Source organism: Ambystoma mexicanum, chromosome 4p, assembly GCF_040938575.1.
Source record: "Ambystoma mexicanum isolate Mex_15411 chromosome 4p, UKY_AmexF1_1, whole genome shotgun sequence".
NCBI lineage: Eukaryota > Metazoa > Chordata > Amphibia > Caudata > Ambystomatidae > Ambystoma > Ambystoma mexicanum.
In genome coordinates this window covers 799796581-799814171 of record NC_090927.1, presented here as the reverse complement: position 1 = coordinate 799814171, position 17591 = coordinate 799796581, and the positions used below count along the sequence as shown (strand labels likewise).

Genomic DNA, 17591 nt, shown 5'->3' with positions numbered 1-17591 from the left:
AAATAACATTAAAATTAATCTGTGAAATGTCTGTATAAAGTCCACAGAGGGCAAAGGTAGACTCAAGACTCCTCTTGCGTAACTGAACTCCCAGTGCACTCGACAAAAGGGATTGATAATACCCTACAAAGACCTGGGGAATATTAGGTTCATTGGAAAAGGGAAATGGGTGATACCATGTCTCACCCACAGTTGCCTCATCCCCACTCCACAAGTCTCCTCCACCCAGGTGATACTCCTTTGCACTACCCCCAGAGTCAGGATCCGAAAGCGACAGCCTTTCCCTGGCAACCTGAGGGGAGGATATATTGGGGAAAGAAGAGGGGACGCCCTCAGGTTCCTCACATTATGTAGAGTGTACTATAGTAGGGACTGCCTTCACCGAATGGGACAGAAGATGATCCAATGTGCCTGAAATGTAGGGTGGGAGTGGGGTCCTTTATCATATGGTTTGGGAGTGCCCTGAGGTGAAGGCCTTCTGGGATCGGGTAAGTTGTCAGGGATGGTATGAGAAACAATACCGGATTGTCCTAATGTTGTGCTGTTACACGTATGGGGAGAGTCTGATTAAGTGCTGGGAACAAATTCCTGATCAGGACAGCCCTAACACTGGGCAAGAAAATGCTGGCCGCAGAATGGGCTACCCCTGCACCTCCTAGTTTTCAAAGGTGTTTAGTGTTTAGAGGGGATGGATTATTGCACAGAGTTACAGGAGAGGGTGTACAGAGACAGGGTGTGCCCCCAAAATATGGGCCAGATAGTGGGAGATGGGATAGACCACCCCCAGAGTCGTGCCCGTGGGTGGAGGGTAAGAGAAAGGGTGAGCAGCAATGGCCATGTGGGAGAGGTGTTGCTCGGGAGAGGGGGAGGGAAGGGTTGTGTGGGAGGTAGGATCAGGTAGGGTGTTTGGGATGCGCCGTGATTTTGAACTGGTCGACCTATGTTTTAAGTTGATGTATGTGTAACTTGCAGTGAAAATCAATAACATTTGTTTTATTTAAAAAAAAACTTGAGTTGATTATGTTGCGCCAGTGGTGAACTAGGGTGGCGATGCAATTGGATGCAGCTTGAGGTGGGCATGCGTTATCCAGGAAGTGTGGATGGTTTGTTTTGGCAGTGAGGGTGATGAGTGTCGGTGTCAATAGTGTGGAAGTTGTCGGAATGTTTGCAAGTGGGGGTTTGTGAGTGGGAGAGTTGTCCTGATGTGTATTTTGGAGTTGAAATAGTAAATGAGAGAGTTGCATACTGCAGTGGAAGGTGTGGATGGTGTTTGAGAGAGGGACGATGTAGAATAGTTTCTGGGTATGATTGGTGGCGGATTGGAGTTCTTGGAATTAATGGGTGTTGGCATTGCATATGGCCGTTTTATATTTGTTGCAGCAGTGTCTGAGAGGTGTCCTGGTTGAGGGCTGTGGGTTCTTTTGCCAGGCTCTTTCTAGGCATCTGACTTCCTGCTTGATAGAGAGTAGGGAACTTTTGAACTATTGTTTGTGGTGGTTGTTGTGGGGCTTTTGTAATATTAAGTGTGCAGTTTTGTCGAGTGCCAGTGTAATGACGGTGTTGTATTGGTGGAGTAGGATGGAGGGATGTGCTTGTGGGGGCGGGGGTGGTCTGGCTGGGGTGCCAGGGGGATGTGTGGCAGGTGGTGGGGTTTTATGTGGTAGTATGAGCGTGAAGGGGCTAGCAAAGTGGTCAGGCCACCTTACCCAGATTTGATTATCCATAGGGACCTGATTTTTGCTTATGATCAACAAATCCAGGTTGTTGCCAGCAATATGTGTGGGGGATAGGTGGTGGGTTGTGCGAGATCATAAGGGGTGACTGGAGAGAGGATAGTCTTTTGTATTGGATTGTTGTCTGGAAGGGAACTACCCAGGTTGAAATCGCCAAGGTAGATGTTATTGTAGGGGGAGGTCTGGTTGTTAGTAGTGAAGTCAATCCAGCTGGTGTGGAAGTTGGGATTGTGTGTAGGAGGGCAATAAATGAGGCGGAGAAAGGTGGGTGTGGGTGTGATTGAGGTGATCAAATGAGAGCGAGTGTTTCAAAGGATGTGTATGGGTGGTGTGTGGGATTACTTAGTGTGTGTCTTTATATTGGCAATGCCACCACCTTGTTTGTGTGGGGGGAGTCTCTGTGGTGAATGAGATAGTGTGGGGGAAGCATGCCGGGGATAATAGGTGTGTGGTGGGGTGTAGACTGGGTTCTGAGAAAAATGCAGGTGTATGGAATTTGTTTTAATGGAGTGTTGTGATGGAGTTTGATTTAAATGTTGTTTCTGGGTGTGCTGTATGCAAGCCATTTTTGTGGCAACCTGTGTGCAAACTGGGGCTAACTGGGAACACAGAATGAAATGGAGAAGGCTATAGCAGCAACCCTTAGCTCTGGATGCCCAGGCAGATGGATGCCCAAAGGACACTGCTTATACACCCAAAGTAACCCAGAAGTAACTTTGTCAGAGTTCACATGAGCAGTCCTTAGATCGATCCTGGATGGTTCTTGTGGGTCTGCTGACCTCTGTAGGCAGCCTCGGGCAGATGGAAAGAGTGCTTTTGGTGGCGTTTGGGTGAGCTCTGTGTTGCTCCCACCTAACTTGAACCCCCGTTTGGAGCTCGAAAGACCTTCCAAAGATGTTGATGGTTTTGGGGTCGGAGGTCACAGGGGGGGTTCATTATTATTAGAGGAAGTATCCCTATGTCTTCCTACAAACTGTACTCCGCTCCTGGCGCCCCATATGGTGCTCGGAATTTCTTGCAATAGTTCACAAAATGTCCCCATCTTTTGCATTACGTACACATGACCTTCTGTCCCGGACATATTAATGATCCAGACATGTGATTTTTTTAAAAGAAAAAATGTATTACCACATCTGAAACATAATCTCTCACCTCCTGATGCTCTCCCATAGTTCTGATTTCTCTTCTCAGTATTTTTGGGATACCTGTGATGAATCCTGCAGAATTCTCACTAATTCCCCAGTGGCAGTCTCCCCGTCCAAGGCCAGAGAAAAGCAGCCACTATCTGTTTCTGACCATGGGGGTGGTGTCAGGAGGGAGGATCATGGAGGAGGAGATGAATACCGGGGAGAGGGGGATGGCACCCCCCTCTCCCCGGAGGAGATGAATACTGGTGAGATGCAGTATTTTCTCCCTTTTGTTGAGGAGGAAATCTTAAGTACAAGATATTTAATGGCACATTTTTGTGAAACATCTAATGTTTATGGTAACTGTAATGTTGGTTCAACTGTTCAAACGTGATCTAAAATCCATTAAATCCTCTTTGGATTCGGGGTCCCAGAAATCCTCAAGTACTGTGACGAGGAAGAGCAGCAAGGAGTTAATTTGGAAGAAATGCCACATTGAAAACAATGTTCGGTTTAGTTGTCAATAAGCTAATCAGTTGCATGGGACTTTTAAATGTCCAAACCATCTACAACTGGGAAGACTGAGAACGAGGTGCGCGGAGCGGGAAGCGTAGCTGGTGACAGAAGAAATCCCAGGATGAACTGTGGGGAGAGAAGCATGCCAGAAGGTAGGTGGCGGCGTTCGAAGAGAAGCTCCGGTCAAGAAGAAGCCACGGGTGTGCAGCAGCGGAGCCGTGTGGGGGGATGCGGTCCTGAAGACCTACACCGGACTTGGCAGTGAAGGCTGGAGGAGCCGACGCGGAGGCCCAGGGGACCTCTGACACTGAAGGGGAGCCAGCCCCTTGCGAGTAACACTCAACTGCAGCACAAGGAGCCGGTGACTCAGCCTTGTGGTGAAACGGGTCCCAGGATGTGCGAAACTGCTAGTGCGCATATGAAACAGAGCAGAATGGAAAATGCGAATGTGGCGCAATTTCCCTGACATGAGATATCATTTGGGGGAAACTTGGGACCAGCATTGCCTAATGTGATTTAAATGTGAGTTACATGTACAGCTTTTCTTTTCTTAAAAATATGTTGTGTAGCCCATAAGGTAAGAAGGCTTATTTACCTAGGTGGGTTAGCCGTTTTGGTTATTAGTATAAATATTGGGGGTCCAGGAGACATTTTGCATAGCCATTTCGTGCTCATCGGCACAAAATCATCAAGGATATGCATTGCCACAATGTGCCCTTTCAGTACAGCACACTAAAGCCCAGCGGCTCCCCTAATATTGTCCTTCTTTCTTTTTATTCAAGACGATGCCACCTATCTCAGCATAGGAAGGCTCTTGCAAAAGTCTCCACAGCGTTGTCCCGTGATCCAGCAACAGGACGCCACATTAGCCCGTCCGCACGTGTTTGGGATGTTCGAATGGTGGCAGCGGCGCTGTTTACCAGAGGCAGTGGAGAGGTGCTCCAAGATTGCAGACACCCGATCAGTGTATGTGCAGTGTCCGCTTCCAATGACACCGTCCTCAGCGACCTCACCATTCTCGCTGGGGGCTCGACTCTATCACCGGGTCCTCCAGTTGTCGCCAAAGTAATAAAGTACGCGTGGAAGTAGGATAAGTGTCTTGATTGTAGATGAAGACCCCAGCATCTGAACCTCTCGAATCCCATCTCCAACTGACTCCTTAGGAATCCTCATGATGTCACACCAAATGTCTTGTCATTCTACAGTTTACTCATCACACACAACCCATCACTTCACTATATAACATTACCATGGATATGATCTTGTTTTTAACTATGCTAAGCAAGGCGGGAAGATAATTGACCATGTGCTAATTCCATTGCTGCTTTTTGCCGTCGGATGGGTTCTACTCTGTATAGAGATCTTGCTTCTCCATAAAGAGGGAACAAGGCTGTGTCATCACAGCTACTAAATAAAGACGATGTGACCAAACACGCACGTTTATAAATATATCCATAACAGAATGAACATTTTGTGAAAAGACAATTACAGTAAATTGCTGCTGTGATCGAAAACAGACCATTGGCCCGAGTGATGGCAATAGCAGACAAACCAAGAAGTAATGTTTTGTCTCGCATTGGTTGCTTCACCTACCATGTAGTACCATCACCCGGATCGAGAAAGAAGTTGATGTGAAAGTTAATGTTCAGTGAGAGCGGCAGAGTGGGTAACAGGGTTCCTGGTAGACTTTCGTTCAAGGAAAAACACCACAACGGCCAGTGTCCATGATTAACAATGTCAATGAGCATATACAGCAGGCCACATGCTCTAGTACGCTCGCCCTCTGTTTGACAATATTGTTTGGTATTTTGGTATTGTCTCTCTCTCTCTCTCTCTCTGTCTTTCTCTTCTCTTCTCTCACTTCCGCTCTCTTCTCTCTCTCTCGCTCTGTGTGTTTGTGTGTTTTCTACATTTTTAGTGGATCCCTTGCTCACAGCATTTGTATTCCTTCTGGTCCTGTCTGGTAACAGAAATGGTGCCTTCTGACAAGATGTAATCATATCTGTGAATTTCCAGACCTTCCTTTCTCATGAACAATGTCTGTTGGCCAATGTACAAAACGGTTGCAAAGGGGGTCAAACATTTAGTCGTGCATGTCCCAATCTTGTGCATTTTTCGATGTTGTAAAATAGTCTTTGTTTCTTTTAATCTCTCAAAGCAGCACAATGCGCCTATGTTTGTTAACCTTTTTTGATTTGTGGCTTTATTTAAATCCTACATTTTCACTTTCTCAGCAGTTAGAAATACATGAATTATTCCCTCAAGGCCACAACTGTGCAGTGTGTGGAAAGAACAAATGCAAAAGGCACAGGTAAGTTAAAAGAATAGTATTTAATTGTACACTCTTTTTCACAACATACTATTATATTTCTGTTAATAATTAAATACATTCTCTTGCACCCTACAGACCCACATTGCTGCTGGAGAACTATCAGCCATGGCTGGATCTGAAAGTACCTTCCAAGGTGGATGCTTCTCTTGCTGAGGTACTTGCATCATCATATAAGACCTGAACTTTGCTTCTTGAGCCATTGACAATTGAGCATGTGTGGCCCTGGCTTAGTGCTCTTACCTGTTTCAGCCAGCCAGCCTCCTGAGCACAGCAGAATAGTTGCTTGTCGAGGGGCACCACCCAGAGTGAGGTGCAGCCTAACTATCCTAACCTCATGTCCCTTTGGTGGGAACAACAGTTGGAAAGTAAGAGATGTAAAGTGAGAACTAAGGCGAGGGACTGAGCTGAGCACTGGTAGTCATCCATTGTTTTGAGGAGAGGGTCTTTGAGAGAGAATTTCTCTTGCCTCAAAGACAGTTCTGGTGCATGTAGCAGTCTTTGAACCCATTGCATGCTCAGATAGTCTGGACACCTTTAACAGCAGGTACATACCCAGAGACTGTCTCTGGCCAGTTCATACATGATCTCGTTTGAGGTCCAGGCAGCACGCATGAAGGAGAACACTGAAGTCACAGATGCAAATGAGAATTTGGCTGCTGATGTTAAATCAGACCAACGTCTTGTATAAAACAACATTAAAGGCTCTGTTCCACATTCACAGTCTGCTTGGATTTAGAATCTCTTCTAGTATTGTAGTGCCATGCATGTGTATATGCGCTAAAGTTAATTTACAGAGCCATACTGATGAAATGATTTCTGGTATGCTAACATAGCTAAGTGGCTTAAGGTGCCTATTTCAGATCTAGTTGACATGTTTGAATCCAGGTGGTATGGTGATCACACTGCCTTTCTTCTGAGGTCAATAATCTAAAACCAGTTGAGTTTATTACTAAAAACGTTGTTTATTATAGCACATGAATACCCCAAGGTTTGTCTGTCGGTCCCCTAAACAGGTATGCGCTCCTGGCCCCAGAAATGCTATGTGTAGTGATTCAGATTAATTTTTATTTTTTTATCTCGACATAAAATGGCGCATTCTTCTGCACTGCAACAAGCAGTTTTAACAAGTAATGACAACATAACACAACATCAGTTACCCATTCAATCCCCCCTCCCACCCTTCCTCAACTCCCTCCTTCCCTCCCGCCTTGCCCTAAGGATCCCTTTTCTCACTCCACCATATCTTGAGTCTGCTTAAAAAACTAATTCTTGTCAATGAGGCTCATCCTCTTATGTTTGGTCTCAGCTTCTGCAGTAAACAAACTTTGTATGAAGACATTCCATTCTGCCATACCTGTTACGGTCTCCACCCTGCCGCCCCCTACCAGACCGCTGTTTCTGCCAAAGCTCACTTTTTCAAGTCTCCCCACCATTCCTCTACATCTGGACCTTTGGGGGATTTCCTTGCCATGGCAATCCTTCGTTTGGCCAGAATATACGCCAAGTCCTTCATCTTGCTTATGTATCAGGTTTTTCTGAGGCGCGTAAAGTGGGCCAGCAAGCATGTCCTCGGAGAAAGAACATCATGTTGCACCCCCCGGCCCTTTGTGCAATCTGCCCGCCACCTCCTGCCAGTATTGCCCGACCACCGTACATGCCCAAAACATATGTAGCATCCCTGCATCCACCGCCCTGCACGTAAGATACACTTGAGCCTCTGAGTCCGAAACCTGGAGTTCCTCTGCAGTGTCATGTATGAAGGAGAACTCGTGTAGGAGATCCCCCACTGTAGCCACCCCTCAGGACTTCCAATTTGCCCGTATTCCCAGCCTCATCTGTATCGTAGAAGCCATTAGCGACACTAGAGGGACCTCTACTGGTCAGTAAGCGCTATCATTGCGCGTGCCCTATCCCACTTGCACACCCCTAAGGATACCAGGTGTGACTGCAAGCCTCCCAGAGGCTTCTTCATCCATACTAATTCCTTCAGGTAGTAGTGTGCCCCAATAGGCTGGAACATTAACGTGACCGGAGTCGGATCATCTGCAGCCAGTCTACCACAAATTGCAGCTGTCCAGCTATGTAGTATAATTCAAAGTGTTGGGCCCTGAACCCCTCCCTCTTCATGCGGCCTATGTAATGTGGTCAACGCTATCCTATTCCTCTTGTTTGACCACAGGAAACCTCTACAAATGCTGTCCAATGTCTTAAAAAAGGATTTGGGTATGTTGAATGGGACATTGACAAAGAAATGCAGCAGTCTGAGTAATACATCCATCTTCAGCAGGGCCGTACTCCCCATCAGTGAAAGGGGCAACTTAGTACAGAATTTCATTGAGCCTTTAATGCCCGCTAGGGCCGTCAATGTATTCTGCGTATATTCTTTTGCTGGGTCGTGATACACATCGACCCCCAAATATCTGAACGTGGTTGTTTTGCATTGCAGGGCAAGAATCGTCAGGGCCCCATGTTCTATCTTATGCATTCCAGCTATCGGGAACAGGGCTGACTTGTCTATGCTAATTGTGATCCCTGAAAGTTTGGCGACTAGCGCCATGGCCTCTAGCAGCAACTCCAGATTGTCTTCAGGATTCTGGATGTAGAGTAATGTATCATCGGCATACAATGATATCAAATGCCTCCTTCTGTCTATCTCTATGCCCACCTCCTTGTATTCCACTCTAAGATACTGTGCTATTGGTTCCAGTACAAGGATGTACAGCAGCGGGGATAACAGGCATCACTGTCTTGTTCCGTTTTCCAATTCCCATGCTTCGGAGATGCATTTGCCAGTTTTCACCTGGGCCATCAGTCTTGTTTACACCAATGGAACCCACTGGATGTATGTCTGTCCGAAACCTAACCTGCGCAGTGTGGAATAGAGCCAATCCCACGTAACTGAATTAAATGTCTTCACTGCATCCAGCGTAGCTATGGCGCATGGAGCCTCCCACAATGCCGTGCTGTCTGTCACATGGTGTAACCTCCTCAGGTTCCATGTCATACAACGGCCTGGCACATGGCCAGTTTGGTCTGGATGTACCAGGGTATGTATCAGCTTTTTCAACTTATTTGCTAGTATTGATGTCAGTATTTTATTATCCTGATTCAGCATAGAGAGGGGCCTATATGAGGGACATTCCGTTGGAGTCTTATGGGGCTTGAGAAGCACTATTATGGTGTATTCCTTCAAAATAAAGGGGAGGATGCCTGCCTTGTAAGAGTCTAGGAATGTCTGGAGCAGATGTGGGACCAGTTCCTGAGCATATTCTTTATAAAATTCACCAGGCAATCCATCTGATCCCAGAGTTTTTCCTGTCGGCAATCCCGTAATCGTGTTTTGTATATCTTCCAGGGTAATAGGTTCATCTAGGCTTTCTCTTGCTTCCTGGGTTAGCGTAGGTATCACTATCTCACCTAACACTTCATCTAGAGAAGCTCCTGGTGTCGGGGAAGCCTCCTGGTAAAGATTTTTGTGAAATTCTTGAAAGGCGTCATTAACCCCTATTTGAGTATGACATAGATTTCCATACCTTGTGCTTATCGTGTGGCTAGGGCCACGTTTTTCCACTTTTTTTGTATAGCCACGCCAGCAGTCGGCCAGGATTATCCCCCCTCTTTCTGTTGCCTTTCCGTATATTTTACATAACTGTGCCTCTCCAACCTCTCCCAGCACTCCATGCATGTCTGTTTCAGCTCTATGGCCCTTGCGCTATCACCTGGTTGTTTTCCCTGGGACTGTTCCAATATCCTCAGTCTGTCCTCCGCAGAGGACAATTCCTTATTAATAGTCGCCTGGACACTGCATGACCCAGCAATGGCTGCACCCCTTATCACTACCTTTAACGCTTCCCCAAAAATGGATGCGCTGGAGTGCACTCCCAGTATTCTATAAGACATATTCTGCGATGCTGTCCTTTAAGCAATCTCGGAATTGAGGATCTTTCAGGGATTCGCATCTACGTCTCCATGTAGGAATTCGGGCTCTCGGGGGTGTGTATTGCCACTGCAGGCTGAGTGGAGCATGGTCCGATAGGACCCTACCCTTATACTACGCCAATGTGATAAGGTGCGCCAGCTCCTGACCCACAAAAAAATAATATCTTTGTGTGTGCACACCTTATGCAGCGCTGAGTAGTGCCTAGTGTCCAGGTGGAGTACTCTCCAAGCGTCCACCAATGCAAATGCATCTAAGAGTGTTTGTAATGTCTTAGCTGGCGGAGCCGGTCTGACGTACTTAGCGTCTGATCTGTCCAAGGATGGGTTCAGCGTGCAATTAAAGTCACCCCCATATGATGTTACCATCCCTATAAGGGCCCAGTCCTTGATATAGTGATCTGAAGCATATGGCTGCATTATGTTTGGGGGCATATGTGTTTACTAGGCAGATATCCACATGTTCTAAAAGGCCCTGCACTAACACCATCTTGCCCTCGTCAGTTTTAATGAGGGGAACCTCAAAAGGTACTGTGGGGGCTTGCCATATTAAAACTCCCTGGGCATAGGCAGAATATGGAAACCCAAATACTCTCCCCCTCTATTTATTGGCTAGCAATGCTTATTTTTCTGCCGTAAGGTGCGTTTCCTGCAGTAAGGCTATATCCGCTTTGCTCCTCATTAGGTAAGCATGAATTCTATTTCTTTTTACATAAGCATTGCTCACATTCCATGTGAGTAAGTTTACAGTTCCAGCCATGAACTTGCATCTCTTCGAACCTGTTCCTCTGCGTCTGTAGTCAGCACAACAGTAGCGTTCCCCTGCTCCCTCTGCGGTGTCCCCTTCACAATTACAGTGCTACTATATACCCGTATCAAACTACCTGCATCAAACATGCTGGCAAGACCCCATTCCCTCACTGCCCCTTCCCACCCCCACCTCTGTACACCCCCTACTACTTGAACATAACCCAACTGCCCAGCGTCATTTCTTCCACTCAGGCGCATTTGCTTCTCGCCTTTGCCTCCTTTCGCCATACTGGAGGGTAGTGCATTCCTGCCATGAGGTAGATGTGTAAGCATCCCAGGCCTACTCAGAGGAGGTATAGTCTCCTAGCACAAGCCAATTGATCCTGGAATGCCCATTGAATTATCCGTTCCGTCAGAGCTCCCAGCAAAACGGCATCATTAGCCAGTAGTTCCTCAGCTGTTCTTAGGCACTGGTTGAGTTGAACTTTGCCCGCGCCTCCTTTGGTCTCCCTCTCCATCGCTGTGCCCAATTTCCTCTCTGACCATCCATGCCTGCGCCTCCTCCGGGACCTCAAAGAACCAAGACTTATTTTTGTGTATGACCTTAAGGCGTGCCGGGTAGATCAGCATATATTTCAAACCTGCCGTTCTAAGCCTGGCTTTTGCCATGAAAAATTGTGCCTGGCTCTTTTGGACTTAAAAAGTGTAGTCTGGATAAATTGCCAGGTTCGCCGATGCCCGCTTCAATTATCTCCCTTGTCTTGAATAGGCCAATATTTTCTCCCTGTCCTTTTAATTAAGAACCTTATCGATAATCGGTCTGGGGGTGCACCGGGAGGAGGGCGCCTCGACAGTGCCCGGTGTGGATTTTCAATTCGTGTAGCCCTGTGTATGGTTTCCGGGCCCTATCTCTTGTAGTAGCATGTTTTCAACGTATGCCGTAGGGTCAGCGCCTTCTTCCCCCTGCGGAAGGCCCACAATGCGTATGTCGTTTCTCCGGGCTCTCCTCTCCGCCTCTTCAACCCTATTTTCAAGCAGGCTGAGCTTCTGCTGTAGCATGTGCATATCTGCATGCGTATCCCAGAGCACTTCTGTATTCCCCTTTACTTGTGTCTCCAGGGTGGTAGTGCGTTCTGCCAGGCTACGCACGTCCTGGCACAGTAGCCCAACATCTATTTGTACCGCTGCTATCTGCGTCCCCAGAGAAGTCTTCAGGTCTGCTATCGCTTGCATCACTTGGGTATGCATCTCCATGGTTTCTCCTCCTTTCACCTGCACTGATGCCATGCTTTTTTCTTGAGCCTGCTGCGTGGTCTTGGCAAAGTTGTCCAGAGTAGATTGGCTTTTCTTCTTCTTGGGTTGCTTGGGAGGCATCCAGTCAATATAGGCTACCTGTGGCCAGCTGCAATTTTCGTGCACCCTAAGTACAACTGGGATGAGCGTGAGTGAGATTCTGTGGGTGTGCGAAGGTTCTTTAATAGTACGAGCTGCTCTTGCTTAGTATGCTTTTGGGGGCAACCTCTTTCTTCCCTGGAACCGATGGTACCCTTCCCACCCTGGTGCTGCCAGGTCCCTCACAAGTAGTACTCTCCCAAGCCAGCCAGTCGCTAGGGCACATATGCAGGGACTGCGCCTCTCAAGCTGTTATCAACTAGCTGCATGTGAGGGTTCCAGCGCAGCATGCAGCAATACCCAGGGATTATGAGCAATTCCTCTTGCGTCAACACGCGGTCTGGGTTCCTTTGTTTCTGCAGTGTCTCTCCCCTCTGCTGCCCTCTGTGTTCGAGGTCCTCCAGGAGGGTTATGTGTTGTGGGGCTCCCCCAGCCTCTCTAAATGCCTACAGTGCTTAAAGTCATGCAAAATGGCTCTTGGACACTGGACCACTGCTGCTGGTGAGCCTAGTATACGCCTAGCGCCATATTCCAAAGTTGCATGGGCTTCTGACGCAGTGCCGGCCAACGTTTACACAAAGTGTCCCTCGGAGTCAATCAGGGATTCTGACTCCATTGTAGGCTTCAATTGTCCCGCGCGGCCCGGATCAGCCCCAGGGAGACCGTATCAGGAATTTCAATTGTAGCCTTCAATAATCACTGTGCGGCCCGGGCTAGTCCACAGCGGCAGCTTCCTTCCTCCCACTGCAACCGAGGAGCCGGCTCCATGGAGGACCGGATGTGTGTCTCTTGTCTGCTCGCTGGCTGTGCTCCCGGCCCCTTTCCCAAGGCTCCTCACCTTGCAATCCTTTTGTCCGGGCTCTCCTGGATGCAAGCACTCCTCTTCCACTTCGGGGCAGTCCTCCGCTGTCCGCCTCGGCACCCGCAGCCTTCGCCCACTCCTCTGGTTCTCTGTCCCTCATTCACAAGCTATTGGCAGCTGCACAGCCTCTCCCTCACCAACTCGATCCGGACCTCATCCCGATCGCCATTTTGGAGTTCGGACGCCAGCAGCAGTCCTTTTCCTCCGTGCCTCGTCCCGGGGTACAGGCATCGGCTACGCTCGCTTTTTTCGTCCCGCTGGGCATTCCAGAAGGGTTCTCCAATGATTTCACGCAGTTCAGGCCCAAATTAGTAACACTTAGCTTATACATTTTTCGGATCTTGTAGGATATGGCAGGAGCAGTCCTTGGAGTCCGCCTACTCCATGGCTGCTAGCCAAGCCCCCCGATTCAGATTGGTTCTATGTGATATTTCTGCATTTTAAAGCCAGAACACAAAGAAGACTGATATTTATTTTTGGCCGTTTTTTGTGTCGGCTTTAAAATGCAGAAATAGCACATACGGCCTACCCTCTCCCGCTGGTTCTCTTTTCAATTGGTGGGGGTTCACCCCCCCAGACTCCTATTTCTCCACCCACCACCCCCTTCCCAGTACAACACGCATTTACACACACGCACGCGCACACACACACACACACACAGACCAACTCACCTTACACTCCTGCAACAACTCTTCCGGGGTTTACAGTGCCTGTTAGCCCCTGCGTGCACTTGTGTGCGGCAGGGGCATGACAGTTCGGAGCAGTCTTTCTAAATCAAACTTTTTTCCGTAACACCTTCAGATTGCGACTTGCTGCTTTGACAAAAACTTAACACACATGGACAAACCCAGTAGGTTTGTAAATAATTGAAAGTGCTTCTTTTTGAGGAGTGATTTCGGTGCTTTGTTGCATTTTTGATGAATGGATGCACGATTGAATGAGCGTGTGGATATTATGCTACAGGACTGCTTTATTGGTAATAGTCTTTGAACCAGAGTGCCAAGTATACACTTGTGAAATAACGGCTGCACTGAGTGATTGGGGAGGGCTGCTATGGTGCACACAGTACATTAAGAGTGTTTAAAGTGAGCAGTTGAAAGACTGAATTTTACGTGTTTCCCAAAGTAGTATTTGCTTTGAATCTGAGAAGGGATATAGGCAGATGGTTCCACAGACAAGTTGCAAGAAATGTAAAAGTATGGTCAGCTGCAAGATTTTTTAAATCCTTTTTTTCAAGGTCATCCTGATGGTAAATTAATGTGAGAATATTTACACAGTGAGGAATTTTCTGAGCATGTGCTCTATGTCCAAAGGGCCTGTAGGACCACGTACATACCCTTGAAATCATTATTGGAGGAAAATGGAAGTCTGTTTATCAGATAAAAACATAAATAGAGCAATAGTGACTCTGACGTCAGGCTACATTAGCACCGCTACACTAAGAAGCATGTCAGCCAAACTAGCTAACCTTTCCAATTCCTTAGTTAAACACTAGGATCACGCAAGTTACGTAGTGACTCAAACTAGGATCAGAATAACTTGATCCTTATCCACGCCTCTCCACCTTCCTGACTCTAGCTCCATCCTGCTGACTTGTTTCCATTCTTCAGTTTACAAGCACTATCTCAAGCCACCTCAACCTGGTAATAGTATGATGAAGCAGCTCGACAAATGTAGAACTGCAGCCTTGCCAACTACCCTTAGCTACAGTCGCCCGTGTCTACTCACCCTTAGAACCAATAAGCTAGCATCTAGAACTAAGCTCAAGAGAGACATTATTAACACCACCGCCCCTACCATCCTAAGAAGGAACGCACTCCTAACACTCAGAACAGCCTGTACCCGAATAACCACAGTAAAACACCACATTACCAACACTAAATATAAATCTGATCTACTACCTAGCAATATCAGACCCACCACTAAACTAACATATCCACCCGCCCAACTGCTCTAAGCCCTAGCCCAACACCTCCTGCCACCATTCCCACCAGGAATAGCATACCCAACCCTAATATCCAGGGTGCCCTCATCAACGCCAGATCCCTACCAGCCCATGCCTTCGACATCACAGACCTCATCGTAACACATAATCTTGACTTCCTAGCCATCACAGAAACATGGCTCCACGCGGCAGCAGGCCCGGCCCTTGCCTTGGCCATGCCAGGCAACTACACAATCTGCAGGATGGACAGTCCCTCGGCCAAAGGCAGAGGTGTAGCCATTATAGCAAAAAAATACCCTTAACATGAGAGAAACACCAAATACTCCCATCCCGTTGGGAAAATTACTTTCAGTAAAAATGACCCTGTCTCCCACTACAACCTTGAATATCCACCTAATCTACAGACCCCCGGGGCCTGAACCCACTTTTGAAAATGATGTAACACAAGTCCTCTCTACGAACTCCAAACCTAAATCCCAAACCATTATCTTGGATGACTTGAACTTTAGACAAAAATGCACTATCCCTTGCCAATACTATTTCAGCACTTGGCTTCTTGCACCTTATCCAGAACCCTACACGTTCAAAAGGCCACATCCTCGACTGGCTTGCGGATCTCAACTGCAAGTCTGCCATTACTTCGAACTCTGCCTGTCCCTGGTCTGACCCATCATCTCATAACATTTAATATCGATACCAACCTGGGCCATACTAACCTCCCACAGCAGGCTCCGGCCGCCCCATCAAGAAACAAACGAAATCACTGCCAACAATCTACTACCCCTTATGCAACCGATGTTTACCACCTCAAAACACTGGAAATAATGACCCTACTTAAATGACTAAACAGTACAATTAAACGGTACTTGCAGCCATAGACAAACTAGCTCCTCTCGCCATCGCAAACCTAAATAACTAGCACACCTAAATGGGTGGTTCACTCCTACCCTAAAAGCATTACGAAATGCCAAGTGAAAAGCTGAATCTCATTCGAAAAAATATCTTAATGAACCAAATAAACTAGAATTCTCCAGAGCCGCCCGTGAATACAAACAAGAGGTCCTCCAGGCAAAAAGTACATTGTACAATGAAAGAATCACTAAGGCCAATTCAAAAACAAAGGAACTCTTCTCCATCATCAGAGAATTAGAATCTCCGGTTCCCCCAGTAGAAAGCTGCAACAAGGATGCAATCTGGTGTTTGAATATCCAGAATGATCTCCTAGACAAAATCACACTACTTATTTAAAAAAAAAATCTTAGTCCAACCGACCGTTCCTTCAAGCAAGTACCCTGATGCCTCAGCTAACAGTGAAGTGCCCCAATTCGAATTCACAAAGGTCACTAACACCGAAGTCCTCCAAATTATTTAAAGTCTAAAACCCTCAAGGTGCCAAGGCGACCCATAGCCGGCAACAGACCTCAAAGACAGCGCCCCTCAACTCACCCTTTTCATCACAAATCTCATCAGTGCCTCGTTTAAAAACAACTGCGAACCTCAAAAGCGCTTGGCTGGTAGCTCTACTAAAAAAAAACTATGCTTGACCCAAACATACCCACCAACAACCGCCCAATCACAACAGTGCCCTTTCTACTAAAAATACTAGACAGGGTAGCATACCTTCAAATACAGAACTAGATGGAAGCTAATAACCTCCTTGGGTTACGACAGTCTGGATTCCGCCCGAGACATGGGAAGGAAATAGCTCTCTTGGACTTAAAAATCCAAATGGATGAACTAAAAGATAGAGGGAAATTAGACTTACTCCTCCTCCTTGACCTCTCGGCTGCATTTGATCTCGTTGATCATAATATCCTTTGCAAACATTTGGCCTCAGCAGCACATTTCTCCCCGAACGCCACCAATGGATAAAATCATTTCTAACAGACAGAACAATGAGTCTTCTCCCTCAAGCCTGAAGCACCACCCATCACTCTTTCATGCATAGTACCTCAAGGTTTGTGCGTCCCTCCAACATTATATAATATCTTTACTAAACCCCTATATGATTGGCTTGATGATTTGGGTGTCACCTACACTAACTATGCAGATGACACCCAAATCCTCATCCCGATTACCGGAGACCATGCCACGGACACTGCCACCCTCAATACCATCTATCTAACTATCCCAGCTTAGATGACACATCAGGGTCTGTGCGTGAACGACAAAAAGACAGAGCTGCTCCTTATATGATTACAATTCCAGCTATCCAAACAAAACAACGCCTTCAAATCCTTTAACATCGATGGTAACGCCATCAAAGTTTGCAAAGAGGTAAAAGCCCTGATTTTCTACCTGGACTCATCGCTCACACTAGCAATAAATGCCACCTCATCAGCAACAGCTTGCACCTGCAGACCGTTTTTGTCACCCGACAGCTAAAGTACTCTGGCTAGAACCCTCATCCTGAGTCGACTGAACTATTGCAACGCCCTCTGTGCCGGCACTAACATCCACAACATCCGAAAACTCCAGGTACTGCAAAACAACACATTAAGAGCCCTAGAACCACACACATTTCTTCAACTCGACAGAATATCCATTGGCTACCGGCACAAGAACAGATCATGTTCAAAACATTCACCTTGACACATAAATGTCTTTTTAACGATCGGCCCCCTCATACCTGTCTGACAAAATATCAAAACCCCATCTTGAAAGGCCCACTAGAGCAGCCTACATGCACCTTCTCGCCACGCTGAGATTCAAACTCCAGAAAGCGGGTGGCAGCAGCTTCCCTACGATTGCCAGTAAACAGTGGAACACCCTATCAGTTAAACTTGGGGCCCAAGATAAATAATTGAAAACCCATCTCTTTACACAAAGTTTGGGTAACTAACCTATTCACATATGTCTTTGTATATAATGCACTGTCACAAGTCCCCAGGGGACGCCCCTGTGCAACTATGTAAATGATGTATTACCTTTCAATCAACTGTATCAATAAGCGTTCATGAGTTTGTACATACGCAACCATGCAAACAACTGTAACATC

General features: G+C 47.0%; 1 protein-coding gene across 13 annotated transcripts in view; it reads left to right on the top strand.

The window, feature by feature from the left end:
* The window catches only part of SNX14 (sorting nexin 14), a 2214134-nt gene that overhangs the window by 237191 nt on the left and 1959352 nt on the right, over nt 1–17591 (top strand). For all 13 annotated transcript variants that reach the window (XM_069606348.1, XM_069606351.1, XM_069606342.1 and 10 more), the window contains 2 exons: nt 5611–5687; nt 5784–5862. In XM_069606348.1, coding sequence (XP_069462449.1) covers nt 5611–5687; nt 5784–5862 — 156 coding nt within the window. The remainder of the gene's footprint in view (nt 1–5610; nt 5688–5783; nt 5863–17591) is intronic.